Source organism: Anomalospiza imberbis, chromosome 1, assembly GCF_031753505.1.
Source record: "Anomalospiza imberbis isolate Cuckoo-Finch-1a 21T00152 chromosome 1, ASM3175350v1, whole genome shotgun sequence".
NCBI classification, from domain to species: domain Eukaryota; kingdom Metazoa; phylum Chordata; class Aves; order Passeriformes; family Viduidae; genus Anomalospiza; species Anomalospiza imberbis.
Window position 1 is genome coordinate 69,947,182 of NC_089681.1, and position 19,699 is coordinate 69,966,880.

General features: G+C 38.2%; 1 protein-coding gene across 23 annotated transcripts in view; it reads right to left on the minus strand.

Annotated features, from left to right (window-relative positions):
* IKZF1 (IKAROS family zinc finger 1) overlaps nt 1-19,699 on the minus strand; it is a 108,040-nt gene that overhangs the window by 10,396 nt on the left and 77,945 nt on the right. For 12 of the 23 annotated variants that reach the window (XM_068196054.1, XM_068196089.1, XM_068196045.1 and 9 more), the window contains 5 exons: nt 15,032-15,085; nt 12,941-13,000; nt 10,827-11,087; nt 4,843-5,010; nt 2,802-2,927 (listed from right to left, as the gene is read on the minus strand). In XM_068196054.1, the coding sequence (XP_068052155.1) occupies nt 2,802-2,927; nt 4,843-5,010; nt 10,827-11,087; nt 12,941-13,000; nt 15,032-15,085 (669 nt within the window). Of the gene's footprint in view, nt 1-2,801; nt 2,928-4,842; nt 5,011-10,826; nt 11,088-12,940; nt 13,001-15,031; nt 15,086-15,742; nt 15,819-19,699 lie in introns of those variants that run through there. The other 11 variants (XM_068196108.1, XM_068196100.1, XM_068196182.1 and 8 more) reach the window with 4 other exon arrangements.

Sequence of the window (19,699 nt, forward strand, 5' to 3'; positions counted from 1 at the left end):
GTGCTGACCAAGGGTTCCAGGTACTACTTCAGGAAGAGACTTAACAGGGAATGTTTTAAGGCAGACATTCAACAGGGACACAAAATACTGAATATTTAGTTAAAAGTTGAAATGATCAAGAAATATCTGTTTAGGATATAATGACATTTCTTTTCTAATCAGTTCAAGAGAGGATGAGTCATGTATTTAACAGTCAAACTTTCAAACTTCTAAAACTGTTATTAAAAAAGAGGGCAAATTGAATTATGTACTAATCCCCAGCACTTGCAACTGAAACCTTCTGAAATCTGCTATTTCTTTATGATTTCGTGTCTGTAAAGTGAATAAAAAAATTAATCTTTTCGAACAAAAATTCTCAGTGACTGAAGAACTGTAATTGACCCTTTAAAAACTTCATAAACTACTTCTCCTTTTATTTAAGCCAGGTAAGACTTCAGCACATTTCCACTCAACTCAAATGCAAAACTACAGGTAATATCTCTAAGAAAAGAACTTCACATGGACAGTGAGATTATAGTCCTCTAAAATAAGAAGTTGCCATTAAATCCATCAGGTTCCAATTTTGTGTTATATTCCCTTCTCTTAAAGAGAGAAAATAGAAGTTTAAAATGTAAGTACAATCTCTTGTTCTATTTCTTACTCCCTTTTACTCTCTTTCCCTTATTTGAGTTCTTTCTCAATCACATTTTTTTAGATTTCCAAGCTGATGGAAAACTTCTACAAGTTTAGGTTCTTTCTACTGACATCTTTTCTATGCATACTGCCAAAAATATTTTTCAAATGCTGTAAAAAGCAATCTTGCTGTGGCAGAATGTCAAATCATATGGTCTAGCAGATATTTTTATATCAATTTTTGGAATTTTTTTTTGAGGCTGGGGGGAAAAAGGGGTCCACATCAGATCCCCATCACACCTTGAAATAGTTTAACAGTAATATTATAGCTGCTTGCTTTTCTAGATATATCATAGAATATAGTAAAATTCAAAGGGCATCCACTCATTATCAACTGTTTTTTTTCTACATTTTCATCATGCAAAATACTAGGAAAAATACAGGAAAGTTTCATTTTTTTAGAACTGTATAGAATTGATTTGTTAACTGAGGACTAAATTTCTTTAAGAGTGAAGGCTTTGGCTGAATATGTGATTTAAACCCTATAGTTTATTTAATTTTTTTCTAATTTGCAAAAGCAGTACTATTATGTCAAATATGGAATATACAAGAATACAAGAAGAATATTCAAGAAGGAATAGATACATTTTCATGTATATACAAGAAGAAGTGATTCTTTCAAAGCATTAATTAATTCCTCAAGTTTTCATCCCACTGAGTTATTAGATATTTAGTTGTAAGCTAGTGCAAGCTAGTGCAAGCTCTTCTGTCAGGATTTGATATAAACAAGGGTCAGTCTCTAAAACTGTTTCATTTCTTATTAAAGTTTATGATTCCTGACATCAGTTTCATTTTACTAAGACTTTCGTAGTAGTTCAGCTACTCATTCACACAGATTTTCAAATTCAGTGTGCAGGCACTTAAATCCATGTGGCAGACACTGAAGACTGAAATCCCAAACTAGAATATTTGCTTCTAATTCCTGTCACCTCTTTGAGAAATAAGTATTGCTGCTTACTGTGTATTATTACACTGAGGTTTTCTATTCATATATTCTGCAGCCCCTCAATAAAATTAGAAGAGGCACTGCTCTAACATGCTGCCTTCAGAAGCATCTCAGTTGTATTCACTGCTATCATTATGTGCATATACTTTACATTATTTGATAGCATGTAAAAACATATTCAAGTTCTGTACAGATATAAAATATTAAATGAAGCATCATTGCAAAGAGGGCAGAGAGAACTTTCCATTTTTTTTGTCATTTGACAAACTAAATAACATATACTGACAGGATTAAAAAGGTATGCAGGAAGTGGAACTTACTGGCTGGGTTTAAACTCCACCATAGAAGCTGGATCTTCTCCATCTAAAACTGCACATGCAAGAGGATTTTGTATGGCTGATTACTGTGATCAATCCCTTACAGGTCTTCTGGATCTTTGTTAAAAAACATAATCCAATTCCCAATATCTGCTTGCTCTCTTTCTGGGTATAGTTTTTGGATATTCTCCAAGAAATGGACTTTACCTTCATCATTACACTAGTCTCAACACAGGTCCTTACTTCCCCCCAGTTTTCTTTCAAAGGGAAGCTTGGGAAGAAGGCTGTCAACAAATTATTAGCCATTCTGGACTGCCTCAAGTCAAACTGTCTAAATTAAATATCTCTGGCTCTATGTCCTCTTGCTTGGCAGAGTGAGATCAAAGCCAGATATCTCATCCTTGTTACATGAGTTGGTCCCAGTGGTCAAGTAAGCCCTTTAAGCTGTGCCTGGGAAGGGGAGGAGATTTGCAGTGCAGAAAACTCTGCAGCACCAACTAGAACACTTGAATTAAGTCTATATTAAAAATACATCCACAAGTGTATTGCAACATAGGCCTCCAAGAGAAGGCGGTGAGGTGATGTAGCCATATTATCTTGACATGACAAACTGATGTTTTCCAGGCCTTGCAAGTGTTTTGCTACATGTTTGAATTGTACTTTGCCATTTCGTTTGAGCTAAAAAAAGTGAGAAAACAGCCAAATATATATCAAATAAAGAATAAATCCAGACACAGTACATGTGGTGGATGTGTGTGACTCTCCAAAGCAAAAGTTGCTGCAAATGGTACTACTCATTCTTTTGCACTCCTTTTTCTGCATTTATGATACGACAGCAGCATTCCCCAAATAGACACTTTTATTACCTGGATAGATGCTGCTTGAGAGATTAATGGTTTGAAGGTAGTTATGGCAGCGTTCTTTATGTTCTTCCAAAGAGCTGCGCTGCTTGTAACTGCGACCACAGTATCCACACTTATGGGGTTTGCCAACTGGAGAAAACACAATTCATTGTGAGATTCAGATGAGGCGTTCAACAGCATATTAACAATGGTAAGGACAAGAGATAAAAAGCCCACCCCAAAAATAAAGTCATGCTGTGGTGAAGGAAGATTTCGTCAATTTAAAAATCTAAATGAAAAACAGCTAATGGAAAACTGATTGTAAATTTTTACATTAACAGGCCAATTCTATGGGTGCTGCAAACTGATTTTAAGTGATTCAGATCAGATAAAGTCTGTGATATTAAATCTATAAAAACAGCATCTACACAGGTTAGGAACTGAGACACTTTCAAAGAGCTGGGAGCAATTTCTGTAGTATCATCCAGTTGCACAGAGACTGCCAGTGGATGAACTGGTGGTGTAGGTAGGGCCTTGCCTTGCTGGATGTCAGTTCTGGTGTCAACAGAACCAGCTCAACTCTTTTAAGAGAATCTTAGATTTTGTGTGTTTTCTGCTTCTGGAAATTCAAGATAAATGGCATGTCAATTTATTTTCTGTATTACACCAATCCAGATCTAGTTATTCTATGAATTTTTCACCAACAATACTTTTCTGTGTACTTCTGGACTTGAATTTTCTGCCTTAATATGATAAGACTGTCACTTTATATGTGATTTCACAATTTTAGTTACACCATTTAATATCTGAATTTTATTTACAGATTCTCAGGTGAAAATCAGATTCAGATATCCAACTTGATTTATAATGTATTGGTGTCATTTTGCCAATTGCAGGAATTAATCATTACCTATAATTTAAGCATTGTCTCTTTAACTATGGAATCCTCAGGGTTCACCAAGAGTGTCCAGGTGAGATTTCATATATAGATACAAGACAACTATGTTTCAAATTATGCATCCATGAAAATCAATAAAAATAAGGGAGAGGGAGGCAAAATACTATTCAAAATATGTGCCTTCCTCAATCAGGCTGGGAAAAAACAGACAAACAGAAATTATTTTGGAAATCTACTGGGGATCAACTCTAAGGATCTTATTATTCAATACATGTGCCAGAGAAGAAATTCCCTGATTTTTTTTTGAAGCACAAAAATATTATTACTTTGAGAGCTCCCCTTCTGCCAACCAGAACCCAAAACCAACTTTCACAAGTAACATTACCAGCATCAATTCCAGTAATGTGTATTGGAGGTCTCCCATCCAAATAGCAATTTGCATTTGCAGCTTAGCTTGGGAAACTAGTGAGATGGCATTCTGCTTTTAAAGGCACTTTAAATGTGCTAAATTGGTTTTACTTCACAGAAGGCATGTGACTGTGGCTTCTGTCAAACAATGAGAGGTTCATGGTAATGGGAAAGTGCAGCTATTCAAAAATATTTATTCATATCTCCATATTACTGTTGAGACAGACACTGAAAAACTCCATGAGCATCCTCTTTTGTGAAAGATTATTATCTTTCTTTCTCCCACCCTCTGCCATGTCCCCACTTTCTCTTTCGAAGTAGTTGTAATAACAATGTGCAACAAATAACTCCTGCTAAGTGCTGTAGGCAGTATTCACTCCTTAGGCTGAAGAAGAATATAAGATTGTGTTTCAAATTTATATTATCTCTAACCCTAAAACATTCATCAACTTAAGTCATGTTCATACTTCCATGAAAAGGATTACTCACATGGGGCTCATAAGACGAAACTCTAATAGAGAAACTTTGAATCAGCCAAGAAGTATGGGAAAAAACTCAGTTCTTCTGGTGAAGGGTCGTGAGTGTGATGTGTGTTTAGTCATTTCTTTGCTGCTAACACACTGTGACCAGCTCACAGCTTGGTTAACCCCAAGATGGGGCTACTCAGGGTGAGAAGAGCTCTCAGGATTGGTGGCCACCCCCGTCTCCTCAGCGGGTATGGTGATAAGCAGCCCTGGTTATTCCCAAACCTTCCATTACCTGAGTGAGTCCTCAGGTGTCCTGTGAGGGCATCCCTGCGGCGGCAAGCGTAGTTACACAGGTGACACTTGAAGGGCTTTTCACCTGAGTGCAGCTTTATGTGGCGCAGGAGGTTGCCCTTCTGGGTGAAGGAGGCTCCACACTGATTGCACTGGAAAGGGCGTTCTCCTGTGGGAAGAAGGAGAAAATATGTGAGAACAAAAAAATCTTATGCAGTAACAAGAGAAAGATTTCAGGGAGAAAGTTGTTTTCTCACTGCTGCTCTGTGACTTCCACCGGCTGCAGGTTTGATATAACATGAGGCTTTCAGACTAAACCTGCCAGTTTCTTAATGCTTCACTGGCTGGGTCAATTTGATCTGAAAATCTAATTTTTTTTTTCTAAATCAGAATGGCACATCACAATGCAAATTCAAACTCATTTAAATAAAGTGACTGCAACATTTTGTGTTGAAGAGCCACTCTTCCTGATCAGCAGTTTTGGAATAAACCAATATCCAATTTTGCATGTTGTGGCATTTGGTGGGGTTTTTAATGTGGCTTTTTTCAAAGGGTCTTTAAAATATGCCACTGAAGCAGCAAAATAAAAAGGAAACTCATTAAAAATGCATTTCAAGATCACAAGTTCATTTCAGCGTTACATTCTTATATTTAAATGAAAGGCACTTCATTATAACAGTTATAATAACTTCTTTTCATTTACATTTTCCCTGTATTTTCCCTTTCAATTTCTTCTCCATTACCTGTCTGTCCCTAAGCAGCCAAATCAGGAAAGAGACAGAGAAAAGAGAGAAAGCTAGAGAGTAAAATCACAGAAGTTAAGACAGTGCAAAGGAAGCCCTGTACTTCCATGACTAAGTCCCAACTCTTCTATAGGTAAGGTATGAACAGAGGACCTGCACAAACAGGCTCTGATGGTTTACATTTGGACAGAAAAACTTGAGGAGACACAGCCTTAATTTGTCTAAACTGGTGTTTATTATCAAGGAAGTGAATCAAAGCCTTTGCAAAAACGAATATGGCTGTTTGCTTTTTAGTGTTGTTTAAAATCAATGTATTTTATTAATTTCGGATTTTTTGTTTTTTTTTTCTTGTATTTTTTTAATGGATGAGACCTTTTCTGAAATCAGTGGGAAATAAAATATGTTTCTAGTTGTACCAGAGAGGAATAACAGAAAAATTATACATAAGAGCATTCTATCAGCAAGAACTGCTTCTGCATGCCTGTTTCTTTACAGCCCTCAACGAAGTCAAACAAGCCTTTAAAAACATTTGCTGAATTTTGTTTCTCTTAGGCATCAGTTCAATCTGTTGTAGTAATTATAGTGCATCAACATTAGAAACAGCCCAAAGATGACCTGTTCTTAGTTATCATCTTTTTTGTGCAACAATAACATTGTATTTAAGATTTCAGTGATGAAGTTAAAATACTAAAAGAAAGAAAAACAAAAACAATTTCTTCCTTCTCTCTCAAACATCATGTATCATTTTGCACCCTAGGATGATCTTTTATGTCCATACATGTGCATATAACTGCAGCATGATCATTTTTGACTTCTGGGTAATGCACCACAATAGTTGAAGATCAATCAGACAGCAGCACTGTCCCAACCCAAACCCATGAAAACTCTGCCATCAGGACTGGCAGCTTTAGCATTCAGCAAACAGCCAAATGAATGCCCCCTATGGCAAGACATTTTCATTGGTCAGTTTCAAGCACAGCAGCATAGTGCCTGTCAAGCCAAATGAGCTCGCTTTGTCCGTCAAGAAACTGTTCATCTAAACTATACCCACACCTGGTTCAGTTGGGGTGGCTTGTAAAAATGCCAGCATAAGCCTTACAGGACTTTGAAATGTACTTCATGAGCCATGCATGGTATGATTAGGGAGAAAAGAAAACAGGTAAGTGTCTCTCTACTTAACTTCCTAATCTTTGGGGCAGTTACTCAGTTCAGAAAGGGTTTTTCAGAAATGGACTGAAAGAGTAGAAGGAAGAAGTCAGCTCAGCAAGGGGGACACATTCAGAAGAAATAGTTGATTCTTACTAAGCAGCTTTTCTAGCATTCATTTCTGTTATTTTTACTGAGAATAATGTAAGAATACAAAACAAGAATCATAAAAGTACTCCAGGAATGAAATGTAAAGCAAAGAAAGAATGCAATGTATCTCTAGCCTACAACCCTCCCAGTCACAGGGTGAAGACTTGCACTAGGTAGAAAAGATGGATGAAGCATTTCAAATGAGACTACTGCATGCCAAATACTTCTACAGAACTTAGAGTGGGATCAGATGCAAGGAAGTCTGAATTTATGTTGCTGCAGAAGGAGAACAACATTGTCACCGAAAGACCCTGAAGCTACGTATAGCTTGGCTGGCCCTTAGCTGTCCATGATGCAGCTACTGGGGTGAAGAATGCCTCCTTTATTGAGCTCAGCAAAACTCACAGACCTGCCAGGAATGCTGACAGCCACTGATGGAAGGTTACTGGGTGTGATGATACCTCCAAAAATGGGGATGGAACAGGATGGAAATAAAAAATACATGATGACTCTTTTTCTAAATAGTCTAAACAGAGTATTATTTTCTCCAGGTCTGAACAGTACATACCTGTCCTGGGCATGTAGCCATGACCAAATATAAGCCCAGGAACAAAAACTGCAATGGGACCCTGAATTCAATCAACCTTTATCACCACTGCAATGATTTGCAAGCCTTAGTAGAAGCTTGGGCCCTGGACCACTTATTCAGAGAAGAATACTTATAATCTTAATTAAAATATTTCTAATTTCCTAAACAATGACAAGATCACCTAACACTCAGACACCTCTAACATGCAGAGCTCTCTTTCTAAATAAATTCAAGACATTCAGAACCAAGTAACAAGATGTGAGTGAATTAACCAGTGATTAAACTTAGAGTACATATAAGGAGGCAATATATGCACCTATGCACAAACATACACAGATATGCATGTATATGCAGATATATGCACAGTGAGCAAGAGAACCCTGAGAGAACCCTGAATATACACTGAAGTTTCAGCATCAGGGAGCAGGAATTTCTTTCTCCTTTCAAGATCTCCTTTTTCTTAAACACCAAACATGACAGTGGCATGCTGGAGAAAATGAATGTGCTGAAAGGGAAGTAGAGTGAGAAAAGTTGGGCATCTGTGAGTTGGGATTTGCTCTGCAGATATTAGCAACAGGTAAGGTGCTAGGAAGCAGTCAGTGCTGTACAGCTGCCTGCAGATAGAAGAGGGCAGAAATGTTAGGTGCTGCTCCGCATATCTGCACTTGGCAGGTGTGTTCATTAAAAACAATTATGTCTTTTATCTGGTCAGGCAGTCATTTTATTTTGGCACTTTAGTGTGCTAGAGTTTTGTTCACTTATCAAATATTTATTTAAGAAAACCTCACTGCACATGCAGGTTTTACATGAATTAGCAGCAAAGTAATTCATTTGTAAGGCTTATTCCTTCACCAGGCATGTATTGAAATGGGCTTCGGCATAGTCAGTTAAATGTCTGTAATAGTATACCCCATTTTGACTTCAATTTTCACAGTGCAGCTGAAAGGAAAAGCAGTCACCACTGTTTCCCCATGACGTACCTTCAATTTAAACTACCAGCTCTGAACTTCCACTCCTTTGCCAGCCCCTGAAAAACCACCTGAGCTCATTCAGAGGCTGCTCAGGAGCGGAGCTGAGGATGATGCAGGAGGGAAAGCAAAGGCATTCTTTCCATTAAAGGACCCAGGGACAAAACTTCACACCCTTTAGTTTTATTGAGTGTAAAAGAAGAGGGTTGTCTTGAGCAAAGTGCCTCTTGTGGGGTACTTCCACTGTAGGCTTTAACTAAATTCCCTTATTAAAAAGAGGGTCTAGTTGGCAAGGGAAGAGTTCTGCAAAGGGTGAAGAAATCTTCAAGTGACAGTCTTTGTGTGGTAGCATGCCAAGCACCCTTGGCAGGCAAAGGGTCCCTCTGCCAGGCAAGAAGTTCGGGGAGCTGAAGGTCTGTGTTGGGGAAATGACCTGGCACGAGGTGAGGAGGCTCCTGGGGATATGGTCACATGGACCAGGCAGCCCAGCTCATGTTCAGAGACAGCGGGCTGGGTAACAAGGAGATCATGAGAAACAAAGGGAGCTGTGCCCACCACCTCCCTAAAGTCAGGTGTGTTCTCACACAGGCCATTTAGCCCTGGTGCAAACACTGCCATGGACACTTAGGGACCTGAAACAACTCCTCCGATCCAGCAACAGTGGGGTTTTTTTTTAACAAAAGAGCAGTCTGCTTAAACAAGCTCAAAAACTTCTAAGTGCATTTCTAGTTGCAACATATTGTTTCAACCACTACAGCATCCTCTTCAGCCTATGGGTCTTTTGAAAGGCCTCATGTACAAGTCATTTTACGTGTTCATTTTATCAATTTTTAAAGGACCATATAGAAAAGAAAAGGAAAGGAAAGGAAAGGAAAGGAAAGGAAAGGAAAGGAAAGGAAAGGAAAGGAAAGAAAAGAAAAGAAAAGAAAAGAAAAGAAAAGAAAAGAAAAGAAAAGAAAAGAAAAGAAAAGAAAAGAAAAGAAAAGAAAAGAAAAGAAAAGAAAAGAAAAGAAAAGAAAAGAAAAGAAAAGAAAAGAAAAGAAAAGAAAAGAAAAGTACTTTGCTAGATCTAGGAAGTAGGCTACAGCCTCTCTTCTGAGTACTAGTTGTGGCTTTTCCAATAATTATTTGCTCTTCCCTGACAGAGAGATCGTCACGGAGTTGAAGAGTACTTTGAAGCAGGCAATGTAACAGCATTGCTTCTGAAAGTGGCTAACCCATGTTACACGAACAGATCGCATGCTTCCAATAGCTTGAACAGACACAGTTACTGTGACAGACAGTAACACTGAGGGCAATGGAACACACTGCGGGGCTTTTCTCGAATCCTCTCCATTTTAACTCTGAAAGCACTTCGTTAATCTCACTACTTAGTAATTCTGGGAAAGTTATTTAAGCAAGAGGATATGGAGGAAGAAAATATCTACGTATCTATTGGCACAACTATTTCAGTCAAATGTAACTATAAGACAGATCAATTCTTACCTTAAAAATATTTTAAAATTCCCTCTCAGTGGAATATTCATGTAAAAATGCCAAATCCCAAATTTATTTTCAAAGCAACTTCTGTGAAATAACAGTATAGTTCAGTTCTTCTCTTTTAGCTATGAATGACATTAAAGTTTAGATTGGAAGTCTAATTTTTAGACATCTTAAATCAGGCAATGTGAGACTCACTCTTTACTTTTTCATTTGTTTCAGCCTCTTCATTTTTGGCCCTCTTTGAGACTAATCAGAATTCAAAAATGGAGAAAAGAATATTCACAGCACTGTATAATGTAAAGCCATCCCTATGGAACACAAAATCTTTACATGTCTCTTTTAGCATCCCGGTGGAAACACTTTAGTGCACATTTGACCCGTGACAATACTTCTTTTGACTTCATGAAACATCGGACATGAAATGTAAATATTTTTTGACTGAGTCTGTCAATACAGTTCTCTTAATACATATTTTTCCAGTCCCTTTCATAATCACTGACCCATAATAAGCTTTGCTGTTTTGTTGGAAACATTTCAACTGGGTTAATTTCAGAGTTAGCTACAAATGGGTTGTTCTTCATCAGTTCTTAGAAATTAAACAAGACTTCTATGCTTTTCTTTTAAATTTGATTTTTCAGGTTTTTTTGGTAGCTTTTTTTGTTTGTTTGTTTGTTTGTTTGTTGCAAATCAAAAACACAGCACAATTTTTAGCCCAATAGATGGACTTTCATGAAGAAGTCTCAATTCTTGTGCAGGCCAAAAAGATGTACCAAAATGAGTTCCAAAGGCTCACCAATGCTGCATTACCTTAGAAGAGGCAACATATGCATGATACAGAATATAAGTCTTAATTGCTAATATGTGGCCAGTTCTTGTCAACTACAGAAAAAACTATGGCAGGCCTTACCAGTGTGGCTTCGTTTGTGAACCATGAGCACATTGGGACCGATGCAAATTATCCCACAGATATCACATTTTAGCTTTCCGTTAGGAAGTCGAATGCCTCCAACTCCTGACAAAGCCTTGCTGCCTGGGCCATTGTGTGAGCCATTCATTTTCTCTCCTGTGGCATCAAGCATTCGTAAATCCTCTGCACATTCTTCCCCATTCATTTCACAGGCACGCCCATTCTCTTCATCACTCTGAGTCTCTATTTTAATATTACCGGCTGAAAGAAACAATACAGGATGCCACTCAGTTTGGTTACAGAACAAATAATGTGGCAAAGCAACAATCACATGAAAGGAGTTAACTTCTAAATAGCAGGTACAATATCACTAAATAACAAATATTGTGACCTTGACTATAATTCTATGGGCAATGTGATGAGTTTGTAACACATGGAGCAATGAACAGTGAGTATCAGTAAAACAAATAGAAGGCATCCAGGGAGCTGGGAACCTAAACAATATTACAAGTCTGTTTGTAGGTTGCCTTGAGATTTTTGCATTTATAGCTTTCATTCTGACAATCAGGCTAATTGGAATGAATGTTAAAATTAATCCACTTTATAGGGATTTGTCCAGAACAATTGTGAAAGTAAGTAACTCGACTCAATGGATACGAAAGAACAGAAAATGCAACATTCTCCACTTGGCAGGAAGATTCTAAGGGTTGTACTGAGTCCAAATTTTCGGTTTGCAGTTCTATGGGGTAAGCAACGACAATGGGAAAGCAGAGTACAAACACTGATAAAGCAAGCAAGACAGGGAAGGATGGAAAGAAGAATTTAAGGAAATTATAGGAGTGATAGTTGTGTTTCTAGGACAGCAAGATTAGGATTGCTGAGTAATTGGAGACTATTACTAGAATCAGAAGTTATGATTAAAAATCATTCAAATACAAAAAGGTGGCTGGGAAAATTATTATGACTTTATTGGATAAATCCTTTACATTGTAATCCCATAGGTGACAATTGCTTGCAGCCAGAATAAGAATTTAGGTAAATTTGCCATAGTCACACAACATGTGATAACATAGAGGCTAGTAAATTTGATGTGATATGAACACAGCAAAACCCCTCTACCTTCATCCCACCCCACCCAAAAAAAAAAAAAAAAAAGAGTTTACTACAGTAGGTAGCTAAGAATATGACAGATCTGTTTCACCCAATAAAGTCCAGGTTTTTTCCTTCTGTGGAACAACAGTTTTATGGTAACCTCATTCAAAAATGATGGTGTAGCAACGTGATAACAAAAAGCTACAGGCAATAATTACCTCAAGAGATTGAAAGACCTTGATATTCCTTTGAAATGGAGAGGATATACAAGCTCTTCTCTGATACATCCTGCAACCTCACAGGTGTCCCAGAAGGACTGCACGGATGTAACTGACAAGAGTATCTCACTCAAAATCCTACTGGGAAACAGAAGCCTAAAGGTGTTCACATTTGTGAATACTGCTTGACTGGGCACCTTTTAAAAAGTCTACCAATTTAGGTATTTTAATAGTTTTTCAAGTGTTGCATTTTAATAGAAATCATATGCAAAACAGAATAAGTGCATATCATAAATAGCAGTTTTCCTTTAAAATGTATGTTCTAAAAAGGAGAATAATTTAGTGATATACCAAAAAAATTAATGGCCAAACAATGACTTAAAAAGATGGTATGACTGGTTAAACAGGACTGATTCTGCAAATTTAATGGGCTACAACCTCATACTGCTGTTTTCACCATGGCAAATAGAAACAATATAAATATTTGACTAGAGTATGTAACAGAATTTTCCACAATTTACATGTAATTTTTTTTTCCTTTCAGCTATAAGAATAATAAATACATATTTTTACTAAACAATTATAGGCTCCTTGCCTGCCAGGGATTTGGAGAAGGTGTCTTTTGAATCAGATTTTCTGTTGAGTTAAAACAAAATACACATGAACAAAACAAAAACATCAAACTACTTAAGTGCATGCAGACAAACATACATTACTCAGAAATGAAATGACACAAGCAAAAAATCATAAAAGTAGGAACTAGATGGAAATGCTCAATAGTGAACTGAGTTTCAGTATACTTACTGGAAAAAGATTTGGGAATTATTGCATGAAAGTCCCTAAAGCCTTCTGGCCCGTATGCAGCTGCAATAAAGAAGGCAAACAGGATGCTGGTTTGTGGTACTGCTAGCAGTAAATGTAAAAGAAGATGGCACTATTGCTATAAGACAAATACCTAGGAGAAAGACAAAACTTATCATCACAGAAGCAACATAAGCATTTTAGGATGAAGGAGGAACACGCTAAGGACAGCTGGCAGGGGAATCCTGACTTGTCTAGAACAATTCCCATTTGTGAAAATGCCCTTTTCTTCCAAAGCAGCCAACAACTTTTATCATGTTTTCTAGAAGCATAATGTGCTCTTGGGTATTCCCCTTGCTTGTGCAGTAATTCCTGCTGAAGTCAGGAGGAACTCTTGCTAACTCTTGTCTCAAAAGGGTCAATGCAGGCCTCGACAGTTCAGCTTCCTCAGAAATTATTTTTTGCCAATACACCCATTTTCTGTGTCAGAAATCTCTTACACATCCTTGAAATTGTGTTGTTTTATTCTTATGCCTGCTGGTCTTATGCAATGGAAGAAGAGGGAGTTCAGGTTTACATATATATGTATTTTTTGTTGTGTATATTGGCATGTTTTTGGTTGTATTTCTAAGGCTTGTCCTCACAATGTATTTACAAAGAACAGTTGTACAAATATATTATCTCCTGCATATTATGAGTAGCCACATACAAATTACCATGCCATTGGGCATGCTGATAGAGGTAATGCTGGACTTCATTACTTGACATAAGCAATGATAGGGATATCTATCCAGCCAATATTCACTAAAGTTCTCCACAGCTATGTCCTGGACTGCTGCAGCTGTACTGCTCAACTTATGTCCCTGTGCAGACCAGGCTGAGTACCCAGGATGTGCATCCATTTGGCAGTGCAGCTCATGACAGGGCCTCAGTTCACTCTGCCAGTGAGAGCTGGTAGACATTGAGGGCACCTGACTCACCCTGGGTCCTCACAGAAATTTTATAGGTCTAATTAACAAAAAAAATCTCTCCCTGTTTAAACTTAGTACTTCTTGTGAATCTATCTGCAATACAAGAACTAGCGAAAAGAATCCCACTGATGCAGGAGACACAACAGGAGAGAGAAATCACTCCAGTAAAAATGCTAAGGACTTTTATTAAATCTAAATAATAGGGAAAGCAGGGTATAATTTTTTTTTCCCTTGGGGGCTTATACTGGAAATAAAAACCACCAGTGTTTTCTACTTTTGTGAGAGTAATTCTTGTCCCTCCCTTGTTATACAACAACAATGTGAAAAATACCTGTAAACTTTATTTTTCAGGTGCGTTGATTAAGAATGCACTCAGACTTTGTACTGGCTTCTGAAACTGTTACCTGATACAGTTTTTTGTAGAAATAATTTCTGTGCACATCTATACCTATGTACACACATATGCATTCATTTACTAACATTAAAATAACTCATGGTAACGATTTCTCATTGGTTCTTTGACGACTATTAAAAAATTACTCATTAATTAATTTACTTCTATTTGATTGGAGATGACCTTAAAAAGCTCTGTATTTTATTCCCTTTGTACACATTATCACAGTCCAGGGGTGTTTAATACAGATGCTTTTTTCTATGGAAGGGGTGTGGAGTTCTTTAACGTCACTGAACTGACAGCTTTGCCCCACTCCTTTTTTACCTATCCAGAGTGTGAAAAAATTGCCCAAAAGTAGGGTACTGGCTGGGTCCCTTGTGGTCTCTTATGTTTACTGGAAATTTCACTTGGGATTTTCTGAAGAGCATTTTAAATTAGTGTTAAGACATCTCCTCAGTATCCTATGGCTAAAGGTGATTTACACAAGTCTTAGAAAAAAAAAATTGATATGTCAAAGGAGAGAGAGGTGATGATATAATTTATCACTGAAGAGCAGCATTCCTGGCTCTGTATCAGACTTGGGCCGGGGCAGTCACGAAAACTGGATGGTATGAGAGCAGACAGCATCACGCTTCCCTGGAAAGAGCTGAGCAAAATGGAGATGGAAGGGAGGCATTTTGCAATGAGTAAAAGAGTTGATAGTAAGCAGAAAGGAGAAACCAAACAGACCTCCTGAGAAACTGGACGCAGAGGGTGGCTTTCGAAGGACAGAGAAATAGGCAGCTGGAAAAAAGATGCATGGGAACAATTAGTAATTTGTTTACAATCCACTGCCAATTTACCTTATTTTTTTAGCTATGAGAGTCTCTCCCAGCTGTAAAATGCCTTCAGTTTTGTGAGACTTTGGCAATGGCATAGGTCTAAGTACCTGGGCCATAATTCTATTTAGAAGGGGGCATTCATCTCCCAAGTCATAGTTTTCTCCAGTGGGATTTTTAAAGAAGTAAAAAAGCATAAGGCCTGGCTATGAAAGGTAATTAAAGAGTAGCAGAGAAAAGACACATCACACTGAAGCTTCTGAGGCATTTAAACAGTAGAATTCTTTGATTTTTAATGGGATTTGACCTTTTACCCCAGTAAGTACAAAATTGTATCTTGTGGCATATACCTGCCTTTAAAAACTTATACTTTAGACTTTGAAAATAATCCTGATTGCTTGGTTTTGTGTCATGCAATGTCTTGTTTGCACTTTGTAGCCAACAGCAGATAGAATTTCTCTTCAAGTGTCTGCAAATAGCTTGGGTGCCTGCAATTTTTTGTTTTCATGGCTCACTTTTTATTCCAAGACAAGTCAGAAGTATTTTGTTGATATTACTTGATGCTTTAATGGTAGCTGTAAAATCCATGAAGACACCATAACTATTCAACCAGCAATCTTACCTGACTGATTTGAACAGTACCTCATCACTGTAACGGTGAGGAAAAAAACCTTTAACACCATCCTTTCTAACAAATTATAGAAAATGTTGCTAAAAAGGCAGAATAAGATGAAGAAACCCCATTTATCAGGCCAAAATAAATCACCTCAGGATGCCTGCATGTGTCAATAAATGCAGACAGGATATCTTCTTGTTTACATAGGTACTCAGAAAACAATATTGTCAGCAATCCCATCTGTTTCTGATACAATGCATAACGGCTATTCTGTTCTGTAACAGCATACGAAAAGTTTAGCACTTGGTTTTGTGCACTGAAATCCTTCCCCTTTCCATTTTATATCATGGTCATTTACTGTGGTATCAGCTCTGTTCTCACCCTACAAGAGCACTGCAGGTGGAGGATGCCATTCTCAGAAATGAAAGTTGCCTTTCCACAGAATATTTAAGGAGTCATTATTCACCAGCCAGACTTGACAACAAACGATGATGACCAATTCTTTAACTTAAATTATGTGTCCATTAATAGTATCTTTCCCTTATGAACTCTGAAGCAACAAGAAAAATTGTTTGGGTGTGAAAAATGACAACGAAAGGTCTGGGCAGAGGAACCATAATGCAATGCCTTGAGCTCTTCTTCAGTATAATTCAGATGAAACAACAGAACAGAGATAGGACTGATCAAACTAACTGGTTATTTAGCTACAGAAAAAGCAGATGCACTCAAAAAATTAGTGCTCTTAAAAATTACTCTTCTGCTCCCTCCTTTCTACATATAGCACTGCACTGGCAGTGCTAATCAAGCGTTTGTGGTGTGTCTCTGTGTAAAATGCTAAAAGTTAGAGGGTATTTTCAAAGGGAAACAAAAATAACAGAAGCAAGAGCAGTAGCAGGAACTGCTGGGACACACCTGCAGGTAGAGAGGCTGGTGCTGACGGATAAGGAGATCCTCGCTGCAGGGTCCATGCTGCTTCCTCTGACTCCAAGTGCCAATCAGCCCTTGGCAGCCAATTTCTTCCCTACTCTAATTCTGGCTTTCAATCAAATGGATATTATTCCAGAAACACAGGCGTCCACAGATAAGCTATCTCCCATAGGACAACTGGTGTGAGGAGCTCCACCCATGTCATCACCCATGACTGCTACTTCTCCCTACTGCTGTCTGGGGGAGGTGCCCACCCTGTGAGCCAGCACCAGCGCCTGTCAGCATGTACAGCCTGTCCTCAGCAGAAAGGAGCAGGGAACTGTGCTTCACTGCAAAGCACATCAACATGTTTTTCTAGGGGCTGCAGTGAAATCAAACTGTACAGAATCAAACAAGTGAACAAAACAACTAACAAAGTATGTCCTCTCTACGTACAAATAGTGACTTTTGCTCCACTGTGCATTCTCCCAGTAGCTTCCTGTTAGTTACCTACAGGAATTTTCTAAAGGACCAGTAAAGATGCATTGGTTAAAAGTAGATTCAATAAATGCCCTCAAATATACACTTGAAGATATGTGCCTTTTATATACCTTTCTAATTTTGTATTTCAGTAGGAAATGATCTGTAACCAAACCAAGGGGCTGGTCTAGTTCATATTTCTTGTCTTTGTTGTGACACTTCCTGGTGCAATTTGTACTGGATTCAAGTTGTTTTTCCAAAGGACAGTTAACTACCTGGCTGCTTGATGTTCATCATCTGAACTACAAGTGAAACTGAATTTTAAACACAAGAGAAAGAGCACTGTCAGGAAATGCTATACTAAGCCTGTTTCTCAAGTTCTACATATATGTGTAATCCATGCTTCCTGTATTGGAAATGCTCTGAATCTTTTACTGGCTGCATGATGGAGAAGCTAAGGGAACTGCTGGAGGTTTGCTGGTAACAGACTTTATTGACACTTCTCTGCTTTGAGAAGTAAGCTGGGAACACTTTCAAACTTGAGAGAAAGATCTGATGGCAAATGATAGTAACAGCATTTTTCATCCTCAAATTTTTTGTCTCTTCTGCTTTCACCAGATTTTTTTTTAATATGGGCATTAAAGGATGAGTGAGTAGTAAAAGGGCCCTTAGCAGGAAATTTTTAAAAAGCAAAGTAACCTTAAGTAACAACACACAACAGTGAGGTAAAAACTCTACCATATTTAAAAACATTCTCAGGTCACCTAAGTGTCTGTGAACACACATGCTTATGTGCTGAGACTGGAACCTTCGAAGCTGCGTTCTGCAAAAAGACTGCAGGCACAATCATTGTGGCTTATGCTCTTCACACAACAACAGTTATCCTAGAAAAGCACAGCCTCAGATATATGATATCCTAACATTTATAAGGCATTTCCCTTCTCTAATCCTTCCACAAAGCATGCTTTAGTGAAAGTCATGGGTGTTAACCCATCCTCATGGCAGCTGGGAGAACATGAAAGGAGTATGCACCTGTAAAGATTAGTGTTTTAGAGAAGAGAAATTACTATATTGAGATACAACAGGTAGACCAGAAGCTCCACAAGATGGAAGAGACAGCCAGGATCATCCATGAAGCCATGCTGTCAATGCCAAGAAGTTGTCCTTATCTAGGAGTTACTGTGGGCATCCCTTAACAAGGCAAAGGGCTTAAAAAGTGCAGAAACACAATTAAAACCAGACAAGGTGATCAGTTACATATAAATAATGTGAACTGTAGTTAGAGGGGAAGTTTTATGATTGCTTGACCAAGAGAAAAGCCTGCGAAATCTGAACATGCACAGAGGGTATTGGTCAGATACCAGATGAAGGCAACAGCCACTGCCCTAAAGAACAAAGCTATCACCTGGGAGCAATGAAGTGCCCTTGGTTCTGTGGTCCAAGGAAAGGCAGGGAGATGAACTATTTTGTATATTCCTTCAGAGAACCTAAATTTGCCTTGCCCTGAATGCAAAGTTACCCTTCCTTTGCAAACCCTCCCCTTTTCATATGCCAACTCAGTGAGCTGCTTGCATATCCTTATTTTTGTGCCTGGAGTGGCACAGAGCTACACTGCCCCAGGGTCAGGCCCTTGCAAGTCCATCTATGTTGACAAGTCTATGCATGTTAACAATGTGCTGTGCCTCCACTATCAGTGAACGGACACAGGGACTTTTCCAGGGAACATTCAGCTACCATGATGATGCCTTGAGCAACATTTTAAACCAATGTACATAGTTCCCCACAGCTGTCAAAAGGTCAGTAGATCTAAATTTAGACCAAGCAGCTGTGTTTAGATTTGGGGAGGTGCCTTTGGGTGTCGTGCCAAAGCTGTCCAGTCAATGTCCTCTTCTGAGAACAGATCAGAGGATGAAGTGGAGAGGAACCCAGATATTTCAGCACTTGGGAGGGAATACACTATGAAAATTTTATTATCTTGCCTACTTTAAAAACAAATTGCTGAGCAGAGTCTTCTGTGGCCCCCTCATATGACACAGGGGAAAAAAAACCCAGGAATATAGAAAGCTTATTTTAGACTAAAGCAAATAAAATACAGTCATCACTTTATGAGTGATAAAGTAGATTTTCTCTCTGAGGACTGTGCAAAGAAGTTGATGCTGAATTACAAAGCCTGTTTTAGGTCTTTTAAACCTGAGCACTCAGTTATTTTTCCAGATGGTATTGAAGATTGTTCTTTTTCAGTTTTAGAAATATTATGAGAAAATTTTGCAATCTAAACTGCTGTTTACTTGATTAGAGTGTACTCAACATTCCAGAAAAAGGAAATCCTAAACTACATCTTCTGGGGAAGAGGCTAAAAATTTTCTACAGAAATCTCAAAGAAATTCTCTGAATATGGACATACCTGATAGCTCCTGAGGGGAAAAGTGTCAGGACAATATCAATTCTTTCCCACTGTGTATCAAAGACAATGCTTTGCTACAGAGACCTGTATTCCCTCTCTGGTAATCAGTCCTTTATGTTGAAATGGCAAGAAACCGCAAATGATGCTGGCAAACTTGCAAGGACTTAGAGATC